This window comes from Mauremys reevesii, linkage group 1 (genome assembly GCF_016161935.1).
Source record: "Mauremys reevesii isolate NIE-2019 linkage group 1, ASM1616193v1, whole genome shotgun sequence".
Lineage (NCBI taxonomy): Eukaryota > Metazoa > Chordata > Testudines > Geoemydidae > Mauremys > Mauremys reevesii.
This window is the reverse complement of record NC_052623.1, coordinates 358,140,858-358,155,894: the sequence shown is the minus strand read 5'-3', so window position 1 is coordinate 358,155,894 and position 15,037 is coordinate 358,140,858. Positions and strand designations below refer to the sequence as shown.

The 15,037-nt window shown below is 49.8% G+C and overlaps 1 protein-coding gene across 2 annotated transcripts in view; it reads right to left on the bottom strand.

Annotated features, from left to right (window-relative positions):
- The window catches only part of SND1 (staphylococcal nuclease and tudor domain containing 1), a 477,167-nt gene that overhangs the window by 419,887 nt on the left and 42,243 nt on the right, over window positions 1–15,037 (bottom strand). For both annotated transcript variants that reach the window (XM_039520222.1, XM_039520221.1), the window contains exons 4-6: window positions 8,076–8,154; window positions 1,980–2,140; window positions 1,559–1,650 (exon numbers count right to left, since the gene is read on the bottom strand). In XM_039520222.1, the coding sequence (XP_039376156.1) occupies window positions 1,559–1,650; window positions 1,980–2,140; window positions 8,076–8,154 (332 nt within the window). The remainder of the gene's footprint in view (window positions 1–1,558; window positions 1,651–1,979; window positions 2,141–8,075; window positions 8,155–15,037) is intronic.

Here is a 15,037-nt window from a genome sequence, read left to right as displayed (position 1 = left end):
GGAGGGGGCGCACTGGTAAGACCTCTAGGATGGGGCAGACTGCTCGGCAGCAGTAATTCGAGAGCAGGGATGGATGGACCACCATCACTCCTGCTCCCACTCCTACTGCGGATTGTACAGAACGGAGCACACCTCCACCGCATGTAGAATCACCAGCAGCAGAGCGAGGGCACCTGGACCACAGACTGGAACCATTAGTGCCGTGTGCTGGAATCCTGGAGTCCACTGCACGGGAACGGCCTCAGACTCATGCATTTGTGCAGTAAGTAGGTGACCAGATATAGCACTGTGAAACATCGAGATGGGGGACCATAGGTCCTGTGGCAGACCGAACCCCTAATATCAGGACAGTCCTGAGAACATTGGGACATCTGGGCACCTCTCAGTAAGTGCTGTTAACCCTTGGGGAAATAGCTGTGTAATTACATTACTCCTGGTATTCTGGGGGCCCCCAGACCCTGTACCGAGATACAGGCCAAGGCTCACCCTAGTAATTTTGGGTGCCCAATGGGAGACCTTAAAAAAGGCAGATTTTCAACACTTGATCAGCAATCAGGGCTCTCAGTGTATGCCTGGAAGCACGCCCACAAATGCATAAGAATAGGAGCGTTTCTCTGGGAAAGGCATTTGCAAAGTTCTAACCATGGCCAGGCATTGTGGAAGGGAATTCCGGCCCGGGCAGCAAGTGATATGCTAGCACCTCCTCGACTTTGCGGAACCGTTGACAGTCCCAGAAGAGGGAAAGACGTGGAGGGCTCTGGCTTTTGGGAAGCACAGGACAGTTCCTGAATGGAGTACTGGCCTCACCCTTATCCCAGGATCTTCAATGACCATGAGTGTCAGGATCTTAGGATTTGTGTGATCTGAAAAAGGCTACCTCCCATCAGCAATGGCTAAGCACCAGGCTGGGACACGGAGTTCAGTGCTGGGTCTGAAGGGACCGTCTTCGCCCACTGAATTAGCACAGCCCTGGGAGTTTTAGCCAAAACCCTGACGAGGCAGATCCTGCTTAGCCTGTGACAAGGCAAGATCATTGCCCTAAGGCAGCACTGGCTGCAGAATGCTTTCAAACCAGATTTCCCCATGGACTTGTCACCCCTAAGCTACTAAAAGACAGGGATTAAGTCTCCGACTCTTAAGTAGCTAAGATCTGCTTTAACTCCCACCTCCTGCAGGAGACATGGAGATGAGCAGCCACTGCCTCCTTGTGAAGTCTAGAGGAGGGGTGTGGACACAGGTGCCTGACAGTTACCTAAGAGGCAGTCCTGAGACAGGGAACTTCATGGACACTGTCCCAGGGAATAAGACCAACTTAAAAGCTGTGAAGCTCCGGTTCAGGAGGTTTAATGGGGGTTACTGGTGAAAGCCCAGACTCTCCTCACTGAAAGCAGCAATGCACATTAGAGTAGGCACACCCCAACGGGCAGTGCAGCTCAGCACAGAGCAGTGGAGGATACTGGCATGCCTGCGACAAACCTGAAGGCCCAGCTGCAGCACAGGTCTGGTTGCAAACCTGGAGCCACAGTTCCAAAAGAAGGAAACAAGAGCCATGACTCACCTTGATGCCAGAAAGCATGACGGTGACCAGGTAGTAATCAGGGAGGAGCAAGGCTCTGACCACGCTGCCATCCCGGACGTGTTCTATGATGGCTGCAGAACAGAAATGAGTGAGGGTCAACTCTCAAGGAGAAGAGAACAGCACCAACTTTACGCTCCTCCCACCACAGCATTCAACCAAATCCAGCCATGAGAAGACACCCACACCCAAGCAGCACACACTGCAATCCCCTGCCCTGGACACGAAAGGCCAATTCACTTGGGATATGCACCCAGCAGCCTCCGCTGGGGCAGACTGCAAACTGAGGCCGGTCAGAGCTCAAAGAACAGTGCATATGTAAACACCGGTAGGATGTGAACATCCCACAGCTACATGCTCGCCAGTACCCCACCATGCTGCTTCACCTGGAGCACACGCTTACCATTGACTGGCTTCTGGTGCATGGAATCCACAAAGTGGCGCGGGTTTTCAATCGTGTATTTGAGATCCCGGACCGTGTGAGAGCCTGTTCCTTCGCTCCACATTCCTTTTTTCGCAACCTTCGCCTGATCTTCCAGCTCAGCCAGTCTGTTCTGCTCAGGACTAGGAGAAAACACAGCTCTATTGTAAGAGCATAGAAGATCCAGCGCAGAGGTGTGGGGGCTGTGCATAGCAGAGGCAGTTGGATGCTGGGGCATTGCTATCTTGCATGTTTTACCAAGAAGGTTTGCTCCAGGGAGCACACATTTGACTTGACATTTCACTTCTGGATACTTTAACAATCCAACCACCACTCAGGTCGAACAGATACAGGGGAAAGCCAGACCTCACCTTGCTAGTCGCAGTGTGCACAGCACACCCAAGACTAGAGGAATCTTGTCTAGCATCTCACAGCTGAGGAAGTTAGAGCTTTACAAGTACAGCACTGAGGCCATCCCTATAAGAGGATTAGCTGGATGAACACCCAAGGATTGCCAGGCAGATGGGAGCCCTGGTTTCATACCACGGTGCAATCTATTCCCCAGTACAGTGGGAAAGAGACCCAACCCTTTGTTACAGCTTCCCCGCAGTGGAGCTGCACCCAGGAAGAACGGTGGGGTCATACTGTCTGCGCAGACAACCTACGCCGCACAGCATCTGAGTCAGAAATAAATTCCTCCCTTTGTGAGACGACAGCCACAATGATTAAGTGACTGGCCCAAGGTCTCAGCAAGTGAGTGGCTGGGCCAGTAATCCAGTCCAGGGGCCCAGACTCCCTGCATTAATGACTGGACTGCGACAGTCTGGGGAACACTGTCTGCAGAGGGAGCTGGTTTCACCAGCCTGGCTCCAAGAACTGCAGGCTTATCTTCTGACGCTTAGAAGTGAACACTGCAGTCAATTTCCAACTAGGCTAGGAAGAGCCAGCCTCCATGCCTGGATCCTAGAGCCATCGAGCCATTGCTGTACATGCTGATCCAGCATGAGGCAGACCTTGCAGCAACGGAAGCAAGCATCTGAAGTGCATGCTGGAAGCGCTCCCACAAGGCACAAGCCAGGAAGAGCAGTGACAGAGGTTCACTCACCCCCTTGAACAGTTAGCATAATTAACAGGCGCCAACAGATATCCGCGCCGCAAATCACACCACATTGTACTTCCACATCTCACTTCTCTCGCAAAATAGAGACAATCAGAGCGTGCATGGAAGCCTCTCAGCAGAGAATTCATGAGCTGCTTCAGCTCTATTTAACACAAATGGAGGCAAAAGGAGCCTTACCAGGTTTGAGTACAGGGATATCTGGCCTGTTAGCAACAGCTGTTCTGGATTCATTAGCCAATTAATTAATGCAATCATCTCATAACAAGAGCAGCTGTCAGCCCAGAGCACTGCCACTCCACTAACATGCTCGACGCACTTCCAGCAAGAGACTCAAAGAAACTCTCATATACCAATGCAGCACCACATGGCTCTTCCTTCTGCCTGGGCATGGGACACCAGCAGGACTGGACTGCTGGCACCGTGCAAGCTGAAAGCCCGCCTCAGGAGCGGGAGGCCTGTTTTCCACAGCTTGGCAGTAAAGCCATGTACTGCATCCCAGCACGAAGAGGGCCAAAGAGTCCTTTCCCTGCATCAGGAGACCATCCTATTTCATAGCCTGAAATAGGCTATAGAACCCAGACAGCCACTGCAAGCACTTCCCCACACTCTTAACTTTCATCACGAGTACTCCTCCTGACGGAATTGTTCATGTGAGTGAAGTGAGTTACCTCCTTGTGTTTGCGGGATCAGGGCCTTCCCTGTCAATAAGTTCTTTGTCTCCACCACTGTTGTCATTCAACAAGGAACCCAGCCATAGTGGCATTTTAAAAAAATGTTTAAAGTTGCAATAGCAAACTTTCAAAATAGCTTTCCAAGCCCTCCCCCGACATTAAAAAACAAAAAAAAAATCAGTGATTTAAATTCCTTGATCCTGGTAAAGGACTGGTCCTGCATTGGATGGGGTGGGATGATGGCCAAAGTGCTCCTTTATACCATATCGGCTTTCCCGAACCCTGAAACTGCCTTGGAGTTTAAACAGGAGCCCGCAGTGAGGGAGGAGCTGTTGGTTCCAACTTCTCATGCAGAGTGTGACATATTCTATGTCTGGATCAGGTGGGAAGAGCTCATGGCACTTGTGCCACTACCAAGCTCTCCCAGCCTCTCCCTTTGACTCAGACATGCCACCCCACCCCTCATCAAGGCCTGAGGAAATAGGAAAGAAGACTCAAGGCAGCGTGCGATGTCTGTGCTGGCTTGAGCTGAACGCCCGGCCTTCCTGTTAGCAAAGGGGCAAGCAGCACACTGTTCTGCACAGTCAGTTGCAAGCAGTTACCCAAGGCACAGAGGTTAAGAGAGGCTGTGTACCAGCCACCATTTACAATGAACTAATTGCGGGTTTTTAAAAATACCACTATGGCTGGGTCCCTTATTGAATGACAACACTGGTGGGTGGAGGCAAAGAACATATTGACAGGGAAGGCCCTGATCCCACAAACACAAGGAGGCAAACTCACTTCACTCACATGAACAATTCCTTCAGGAGGAGTACTCGTGTGGGGAAGTGCTTGCAGCATCAGGGACTAAACTATTAAAAATGTTTAGTAGCAAAATCTGTCACTTCACAAGTACACGGTTCCAGTGTTAAAAGTTTGGCCTTCAATACACTGAGTTATTGACATTTTTATTCACAGGCTAAAATGTTCCAAAATACCCTAAAGTTTGGCTCCTAAGCCTATATTTAGGCACCCAAGGGTGCGACTTAAGAGCACAAGTCCCACTGACTGAAAACTGCAATTCCTAATACAGGAGTACAGCCTGGTTGAAGCATTTCAGCTCTCAATTGGTGGCTCAGAGCGTGGTGATAAAGCACAGGCTATTTGCCCAGTATTTCCAAACAATGTTTGCATTCCTCTCTGAGCACGGATATCAGCGAGGCTCTGGACTGGTCTCTCAGCACAGATGAGCATTTTAAGTGTTGCACTCGAGCAGAATAAGTCTACATAAAATCAGATTGTAAGGCTGCATCTGCACCGCTTGTGGTGGGGCGACTAAGCCATTGAGAGCTCTCCCATCACCTTAACTACTGCCTCCGTGAAAGGTGTAGCTATGGCAGTAGCTCTCCCACCGACATAGCGTGGGCTACACTGATGCTTAGCTCCGTGTAATTTACGAATCTCAGGGGGTGGATTATTCACACCCCAGAACGACAAAGTTACACCAAAGTAACCTGTAGTGTAGACAAGGGCTTAGTTAGAAGCGACAAAGAGTCCTGTGGCACCGTATAGACTAACAGACGTATTGGAGCATAAGCTTTTGTGGGTGAATATCCACTTCATTAGACATCTGTTAGTCTATAAGGTGCCACAGGACTCTGTTGCTTTCTACAGAACCAGACTAACACAGCTACCCCTCTGATACTTGACACCATGCAAGGTCTTAGTTAGGAATCCAAAGAAACAAGTACAACATCCACTTTAGCAATGTTAAATCCTGGGTACGTCTATAGCACTACCAGGGCTGTGTGACTGACTGCAGCTCGTGTAGACACACCCAACTAGCGCTACGGACTGGCTTGCTAAAAACAACGGTGAGGACATGGTGGCACAGGCTAGCAAAGCCAGTAGGTACCCAAGGGGGTTGTGCAGCTCACGCTGAAGCCTGTGCATCCTGTCCTCACTGCTATTTTTAGCAAGCTAGCTAGATTAAAGGAGTGCAGGTACATCTACATGAGTGGTAATCACACCCCCAGCTGCAGTGTAGACATAGCCTATAGCATGGTAAGTAAAGAACTGCAACTTGGGAACTATTCTGATTTAAACAAAAGTTGGTTTGTTAGTTGCTTATGGTTTGTATCCACCAACCATTCTTCATTGGGATTGACCCTTACAGTCAAGGATAACATAGCATGACCAAGAGGTGTATTAATTCTGGTGTCCTGCCCCCTTTCATTTCCCCTGTATTTTAATTGCACAGTATTTCACTTTGTGCTCTGAACAGCTATGCTGCTGGGTTCAGTTAAATAACTGCCTTGTTCTTACCAGAGCTTGGCAACACACAACTGCACTGCTGCAACTTGCGGTGGCCCCAAAAGTCTAGCCTAGCTCTGTTTAAGGTGCACACGTCATGCCATGTCCACAGGCAGCACAGCAGCTTGGTGGGATTGCACTGAGAGAATCAGGGCGCTGCTGCAGCTGCATCAATAGAATTTCATGCCAAAGCTGGAACTGCATTGGTGCAGTCACCCAGGATGGGATGCAGTGGGGCAGAGTCTTGCTCGGTGAAAGTGTAATCACAACGGTGACTCTTCCCCACTGGAAGACGTATGTGGGGGGCTGATGCATTTTCAGGCCCCTGCCGGGCATTTCACAAGTGTTCTAGCATACAGAAGACTTCAGAAGGGGCTGCGTTTCAGTCGTGGGTGATGTGATTTGTGTCTGTAGTTTGGAAAGCCATTTGCAGCCTTTCAGGAAACAAGGCACTATCTAAAAGCAAGTCTATATTTGACCAGTAGTTCTGGACAAGTCGGGCAATGAGGTCTGCACCACTGAGCACAATGGCTCCTGTGCGACAGCACAGTCTAGTGGACCAAGCAGAGACTGGGCATCAGGCATTGCAGAGGTGCTGTGCTCATGGCATCACTGCCTTGCTGGCTGATACTGGGGGAAGTCTAATTTCTGCAGACAGGGAAACAATGGGGATTATACCTCCCTCCCCAACAGTGGGATTGCAAAGCACTGTACTGTACACCCCTTAAGTATCATCACTTGAAGAAAGCTTTAGGTCTGCCTGAAAGACGGAACCAAGAGGAGCTTAATCCAGGGTCCCCAGCTCTCCTGGGAAACACCTGGCACTGCAGAGTTTTCTTTATTGGCAAGATTGCCACGGGTCTGGATTTTAGCTCCAATGTGGGCAGTGTTTACTCAGCATACCTGTTTACAGACTGTGCTATGAAAACCTCCAGTGGAAGACATCCAAGTGTGCTAGTAATGGGCTTGAGGAAATGATACAGGCATGCTTCCAACCCAACAAAGGATAAAATAGCATCCAACAGCTAAATATAGAACAGCTCCATAGACAATTCACACCCCGTGTAATACAATAACCCACGCCTAGGGATGCACTGGAGAGATCCTGGGATATCTTGTAGTTAAAATCCTGGGTCTCCCAAGAACTGGCCAGTGGAAAAAGCTACTCATGAAAGTTTTGCGGATATCACTTCCAGACACGGGACAGAGAGTGGAAAGTTGACATGTCAACTCCAAGGCTCTAACACAAGTTTTGTGCATCCTGGCAAACAGTAAGGGCCACATGCATGTGGGCTGAGTGTTGCGTCTGTGGATACAGAGTTGGGAAAAATCAGTATTAATTGCAGTGTTATCTTCCAGTGCATTAGCATGCTCTGACAGAGAAGGCCCAGGACAGCCTCAAAGAGGTTGCTTTGCAGCTAGAGAGAGGTCTCTCAAGAACTACTGAAAATGTGAGTATAGGAGAAGCCTGGTGAGGGGGAGAAGACTATTTGTTTACCCTCCTTCTGCCATGACCCCAAAGGAGGGGGGAGCTGCCATTTTGGAATGCCTGTTCCCAGCAAGCCAATTAGTTTAGTAGAAAAATCTGTCACTTTACAAGTAAACTGCTTCAGTGTTGAAAGTTTGGCCTTCCAATACATTAAATTATTGACATTTTTATTCACAGGCTAAAATGTTCAAAAATACCCTAAAGTTTGGCTCCTAAGCCTGTATTTAGGCACCCCAGGGCGTGACTTCGGAGCACAAGTCCCACTAACTTGCACCTGAGAAGTTGCTAGCACAGACTGAGATAAAGCACCCAACACACCATACTGCATAAAGCCCAGAACTCAACCAATAGCTGGTCCCTGAACAGGAGTGAGGAAGTAATTCATCAACAGCTTTGTCCTGTCACCACAGCAAAGTCAAAGCAAAGGCTGTTTGGGAAAGTCAAGTGCCACAGAACATCTGAATCCCAGAACAAGTTTAGAGGAGAGCAGGAAATATACGTACTTATTGGCTCGGATTCCTTCCCTGCGAGAGGCCAGGCCTTCTGCCACGAGAGACTCAGCAATGTTCTCCCCAGTCGTGTCTGGTAAGAGGGAAAGAAATGAAATCAGAGTCAATGAGAGCAAAGTTCAAGTCCTGTCACCTCACAGCATCTGTTTGGACGAGAGACAGTTATACAGGAGGCTCTTTATAGACAAAAGACTTGGGAGCGAAATATCAATTGAGACAACCACTGGAAGCAAACAAACAAGGAGGCAAAGGGAGGGCAAGGTTACAGTTACTTTGATGGAGAGTTAGGCTTGTTCTTGGCACCTCCGTTGTCCATCTATGCCAGTGGCTCTCAACCCGGGGCTCCTGGGCTGCTTGCAGCCCAATCAGCACACAGTTGTGTCTCATGTGACATGCTCAGGGCCATAGTATATAAATTGTGTGATGTGGCTCACATAGAACAGAGCTGCACATGCAGCCCACAATGGTAAATAGGTTGAGAACCACTGGCCAACACATTAGTGCATTAAATGTTTACCAGGCACGACGATAATAGAACAGGCACAATGCTTCACTAATTTCAGAAGGAATTCACAGGCAACTTGCTGGCATGGTGGCCACTAAGCGAGCATGAAACCTAGAATAAGTTTTCTATTCAAATCCAGCCCCAGCTCCGTGAAGAATAGAAGGCATTACCAGCTGGTGGCTGCTTGGTGCCTCCCCTTAGATTCAAGCGATGGGCATCTGCACCTGGCAATTTTGGCTGAGAAGCCAAGGATTGAATGGGAGAGTCAACGGAACGATATTGGCAAGGCAGGGAAGGGGGGGGAAGGGCAGTAGAGTGAACTTTGCCCTGTGCCATCTCTGCTTTAGAGGGGAGAAAGGGTTGGTAGCTGTGGGGCAGAAACAACAACTTTCACCATCACAAACCACCACCCCCCACATGAAATATGGATCACTGCACCCACAAAAAGCATTAAAAGCACTTTAGCACAAGTGAACTCTGTTCACAGCTGACATGGAGATATACCTATCTCAGAACTGGAAAGGACCTCGAAAGGTCATTGAGTCCAGCCCCCTGCCTTCACTAGCAGGACCAAGTACTGATTTTGCCCCAGATCCCTAAATGGCCCCCCTCAAGGATTGAACTCACAACCCTGGGTTTGGCAGGCCAGTGCTCAAACCACTGAGCTATCCCTCCCCCACTAACCACTTTCACCCAGTCATTTAGATTATGGAGTTTGATACCCATCTCCTCCAAACCACCACCTTGACAATCCCCTCTGCATGCTCGGAGGGATGAAGGATGGGCTTGGCCACAAAACAGGGTTCTAGCAGCTGCCATGCGGCCACTTCAGGCAGGATTTCCTAGAAGTGCTGGAGTGATTCTAGAGCACCAGTCTCAGATTACCAATACCAATGAGTCACTTTGCCCCAGGGAACACCTAGATCAGTGGTTCTCAAACTTTTGTACTGGAGACCCCTTTCACATAGCAAGCCTCTGAATGTGACCCCCCCCACACACACACACAAAATAAATTCAAAATACTTTTATAAATGCTGGAGGCAAAGCAGTGTTTGGGGTGGAGGCTGACAGCTCGCAACCCCCCCATGTAATAACCTCGCAACCCCCTGAGGGGTCCCGACCCCCAGTTTGAGAACCCCTGACCTAGATCAATGCAGTGCCAGTCTGGTGGCACCATGATGCAACAGGCACTGGTTGTCAAGGAGGAGTTTGGTGTCAAAGCACAAGGAAAAGAATATATGGGGCAAGCCACTCCCTGAGGACACTAAATTAAGGCAGGGGAAGAAAATAAGGGAGAAAATCTGACATAAAATCTGCACATCAGTCTGGGATAAAGAATTTTTATACATGACCAGGCCATCATCTGCAGCAGAAGCCATTGCATAGGACAGGCAGGTAATTATATGCAACAGGATCAAAGGGGATTTTGAAATACCATCGGAAAGAACCAGAATTCTAGACAAACCCAGGAAAGGGTGAGATCATGAACTGCTACAATAGTGCACAACCGCACAAACACCTGTTTCTGTTCAGAATCAACAGCCAACTTTGTGTCTAATGTGGCAGCGATGGGCCACACCTGACCACAGCCATTTGAGGGTGCATCTGATTGGACTCCACAGAACAGACACCAACTCAGACATGGGGTTCTCTCCAGTCTGAGAGGCTGGAACAGTTTGTTGGCAAGGGAGGGGGCAGATTAGTAGCTGTCAGGAACTGACAGCTTGCATGATCGGAAGAATTAAGGTTTTTGCTTTGCTCTCTCCCCAGTTCATGGCCTACCTAGGTGAGGCTGCAGCAGCCTCTGGCTCTAGGTACATTTGGAATGAATCCATGTCGGATTTCCTCAGACATTTCTAGAACAATAGCAATCCTTTTGCTCTTCATAGTGGGGAAGACGCTCCTGTTAGACATCCAAAAGAAGAAATAAGTGATGCTACATCCTTAAAAAAGGAGGAACAGAAGTGAAGGACAAATCCAGGTTGCTTCTAAGGCCCCAAGCTGGTGTGTTTCCGATTCATAAGGTGCGTGCTTCTCCCACTCTGCTCAGCCCAAAGCTAAGAACAAGGTGCAAAGGTTACAAGCTTCTGACCACTAATAGAGAGCTAGAATCCAGCTGGAGGAAGGCACCTGCCTGGTGAGGCTGTTGTGGCATTAACTGTATTGACATCTAGACAAACTTCATCAGGAAATGTTTTATGCTTTGTCTATTCATCTAAATCCCGTCCTGTCACACAGTTTAACAATAAGGGAGACACCTACACAGGAAGCCTGGCATAAAAATATTTTATGTGGCAGAGAACAAGGATGAAGAATACTGAAACAGAGCACTTAAACTGATAGCAATGTCACTTCAGAACAAAATCCTTTCAACATTTATTTCCAGCAGACTACGCACTCTACTTCTACCTTCTGATGATAAGTACACAAATGCTCCAGGATTCCTGACAGAAGAATGGATTTGCTACAGAAGCCAGGTAGTTAGAGACAATAGTCTTCTCCCAAGGAGACAGTCGTAGCATCAGCTTTTCAAAAGGATTATGAGGGCAGATTATCCCACAACTGGCTACTGAGGGGGTTCTCAACCTCCTTCTGAAGCATTTGGTGCTGACCACTGTTGGAGACCAGGCCAGATGCCCCCTGGGTCTGATCCAGTCTGGCAAGTCCTGTGATAGGCTGAATGGCTCTGACACTGGTAGGGCAGCAGCTTCCTATCTCTGTCAATGGTTCAACAGCAACTAATAGCAGTTACTGTAGGCAGGCTGGTCACAAGTAACACACAGCTGCAGCCTCTTATTGGAACACCTGGGAGAGACCAAAGAGTGAATGGTTTGTAAGAGGGGGAGGGAGTTGAGCATGCTGGCAAGGCAGGCTCCCTATACACACTTCTGCCATTGTACCTCAATTTCCAGGCCTCTCGTGAGCAGAAACTCAAATAGGGTCATACTGGTGTTGGCGAGTTAGAAAGGATTGACAGATGGGAGTTCAGGAAAGAGCAAGGGAGTAGAGATCTGACATGAGCAGCTGAGAGACCACTACGGAGGAAAGACCTGAAAAGAGTGGAAATAGGTGAATACAGAGGGCCTACCATAGCCAAGGAGAGGAATCAGTAGGGGCAGCAGGATGACATTAAGGAAGTCTACTTGAGCAGAGCACCAGTGAAGGCTCTCAACTGTGAGATGCAGGAGGCTGTGCACTCAACCTTTAGGGAAGGGGTAGAAGCCTCAATGCTTGGGACGTGTAAGAACCTAAAGGTTCTTATCCAGCCCCCATGTCTCAGTCTTTAATGCACTTTTCCTCCCACACCCCTGTAAGGTAGAACAGGAAACGAGGCCCAGAGAGAGACTCACCCAAGGCTTATGCAGTCTGTGCCAGAGCACAGAACTGGCCTAGGTCTGTCAAGTGCCAAGCTAGTGCCCTACACGCTGGTACCCATCCTTCCCTCCTAAGGGCAGCAGCAGCCAGACTGGATCAGATGAGCAGTCCATCTAGTTCCATGTCCTGTCTCCAACTGCAAGCTACTCCAGAGGCATGGGCAACAGCAGTGATGGGACAACCTGACTCCAGAGAATATATCCTGCTAGTGCCCAATAGAGTCTGAAGCATAAAACAGACAGGTTTAGCAGGGAACAATCCCTTGCATGCAGGAGATGGACAAGACTGAAGACTCACTAGTGACCCAGACACTCTGAAGGCTGATGAAAGTTACGCTCCTGTTAGTCTATTGCTAGATTAGGACAGCACTGTATGACTGGTGGGTGTTCTCTTTTCCCTCTTTAGACAGTGACCCACCAGCTTACGGCGCATTGGCTTGGCTTGAGCCTTCTCCCTTGGACACTTCCGATCCTTGTGCATTGAACTGACAGCTGAGGAGCAGGAACTAACCCACCCAGCATGGGGAGATAGGGAAGCAAAATGCATTTGCCCTATCTATTTAGGCAACAAGAGGTCAGTCCTATTCAGCTTCTTCAGCCACCTCCCTGTGTGAAACAGAACCCCTGTCCATGCAGACATAGCTACTGTCTCCATGGGTGCTCTGAGGCTGGAGCAACCGCAGAAAAAAAGAGTGGGTGCTCAGAATCCACCAGCCACAGCTGTTCAGTGGCACCACTGCCGATCAGCAATTTGGTGACACCCCCGCTCAGCTAATCAGGGGCACCACCAAACAGCTGACTGGCGGCTCAGGGAAGGGCTTGGGGGACGGCAGAGAGCAATGAGCAGGTGGGGGTCTTGGGGAGCGGGCAAAATAGGGGGCAGGAAGAGGCAGAGCGAGGGTGGGGCCTTAGGGGAAGGAGTGGAGCACCCCTAGGGAAAACTAAGCACCTATGCCTGCAGAGACCCAACAAGCAGTAAAGTCAAAGGGAATTAGCAAAACAGACGATAGTGAACCAAGAACAAAAAGAACAGAAGAAAGGAGGGGAAAATGTAGCATGGAGAGGAAGGCAACCAGGGCTGTCCTCGTCAGTGCCCCTCATTTTTACTATTGATGTGCACCTGGAGTTCAGGGACGAGGCAAGTGATAGTACCATGGGCATACCCTTGTGTTTCATTCCAGAGCATCCACTAGGAGCTCTCTGAAGGTCTCCCATTCAAATGTGGACCTGGCAGATACTTAGAGTCTGCAAGGTCTTTAACTCCACCGCACCATTTCGGAATAAGTCTTACTCAGATTCCAAGGCCAGAAAGGACCATTGTGATCATTTAGTCTGGCCTCCTCTAACAGGCCAGAGACCTGCCCCTACATAAATTCCTAGAGCAGAGCTTTCAGCAAAACTTCCAGGCTGGATTTAATTGCCGGTGATGGAAAATCCACCACAAACCTCGGTAAATTGTTCCAGTGGTTAATTACCCTCACTGTTAAATGTATGCCTCATTTCCATCGTGCGCGTACATGCGTTCCAAAGGGGTGCTTAAACAAGAACGGGGCTGAAAAAAAAAGATAGTTACCTGTTCCGTAACTGGTGTTCGAGATGTGTTGCTCATGTCTATTCCACAGTAGGTGTGTGTGCTCGCCACGTGCACCAGTGCCGGAAGTTTTTCCCTTAGCAGTACCCGTAGTGGGGGAGCACCGCTGCGACCCCTGGAGTGGCGCCTCTATCGCATTATAAGGGGAGCTGCATGCTTTCCCCACCCTCAGTTCCTTCTTGCCGGACAACTCCGACAGAGGGGAAGGAGGGCAGGATGTGGAATAGACATGAGCAACATCTCGAAGAACGCCAGTTACGGAACAACTAACTGTCCTTTCTTCAAGTGATTGCTCATGTGTATTCCACAGTAGCTGATTCCAAGCTATACCTGATGGAGGTGGGTATGAGTTACGAGTTCCCATGACGCAGTACCGCCCTGCCGAACCCGGCATCATCCCTAGTTTGGGAGATGATCGCATAACGCAAAGTAAATGTGTGAACTGAGGCCCAAGTGGCTGCCCTACAGATGTCCTGGATAGGGACATGAACTACGTAGGCCACCGATGAGGCCTGAGCCCTCGTTGAGTGCGCCCTGATGATCGGTGGCGGGGGAACCCCTGCCAGAGCATAGCACGTGCGTATGCACGAGGTGATACAGCGGGAAAGACACTGGGTGGAGACTGGTTGTCCCTTCACACGCTCGGCCGAGGCAACAAAAAGTTGCTAGGATTTCCAGAACGGCTTGGTCCGATTCAAATAAAAGGCCAGTGTCCTACACACATCGAGCATGTGAAGGTGGCACTCCTCCTTGGAGGAATGGGTCTTAGGACAGAGCACGGGAAGAAAGATGTTCTGTTCCATATATAAGGCGGAGACCACTTTCGGGAGAAATGCCGGATGAGGGCGAAGCTGGACTTTATCCCTATGGAAGACCGTATATGAGGGTTCCGAGGTCAGGGCCCTGATTTCCAAGACATGACGGGCTGAAGTGATTGCTACAAGGAAGGCTACCTTCCATGAGAGGTGAGACCAGGAACACATACCCAAGGGCTTAAAGGGAGGCCCCGTGAGGTGGGACACCACCAGGTTTAGGTCCCACTGCAGCACAGGGGGTCTAGCATACGGGAATGAACGGTCAAGGCCTCTCAAGAAGCGGAAGGTCATAGAATGGGAGAAGACCGAGTGCCCTTGCACCGGCGGATGGAAGGCCGATATGGCCACCAGGTGTACCCTGACAGAGGTGGGTGCCAACCCTGGGGTCCTAAGGGACAGGAGGTACTCAAGGATAAGCTGGAGTGGTGCAGACAACGGGGTGCTCCCCACTCCCCCGCCCACCTGGAGAATCTGGATCACTTCGCCAGGTACGTCCGGCATATGGACGGCTTCCTACTTTCCAAGAGGACCCACCTGACCTCCTCCAAACACCTCCCCTCCTCCTCGTCTAGCCACTGAGCAATCACGCTGTCAGGTGGAGCATGGCCAGATTGGGATGGAGAAGGAGGCGGACTCCGTCCTGGGACAGGAGGTCCGGGCGAAGCGGCAGC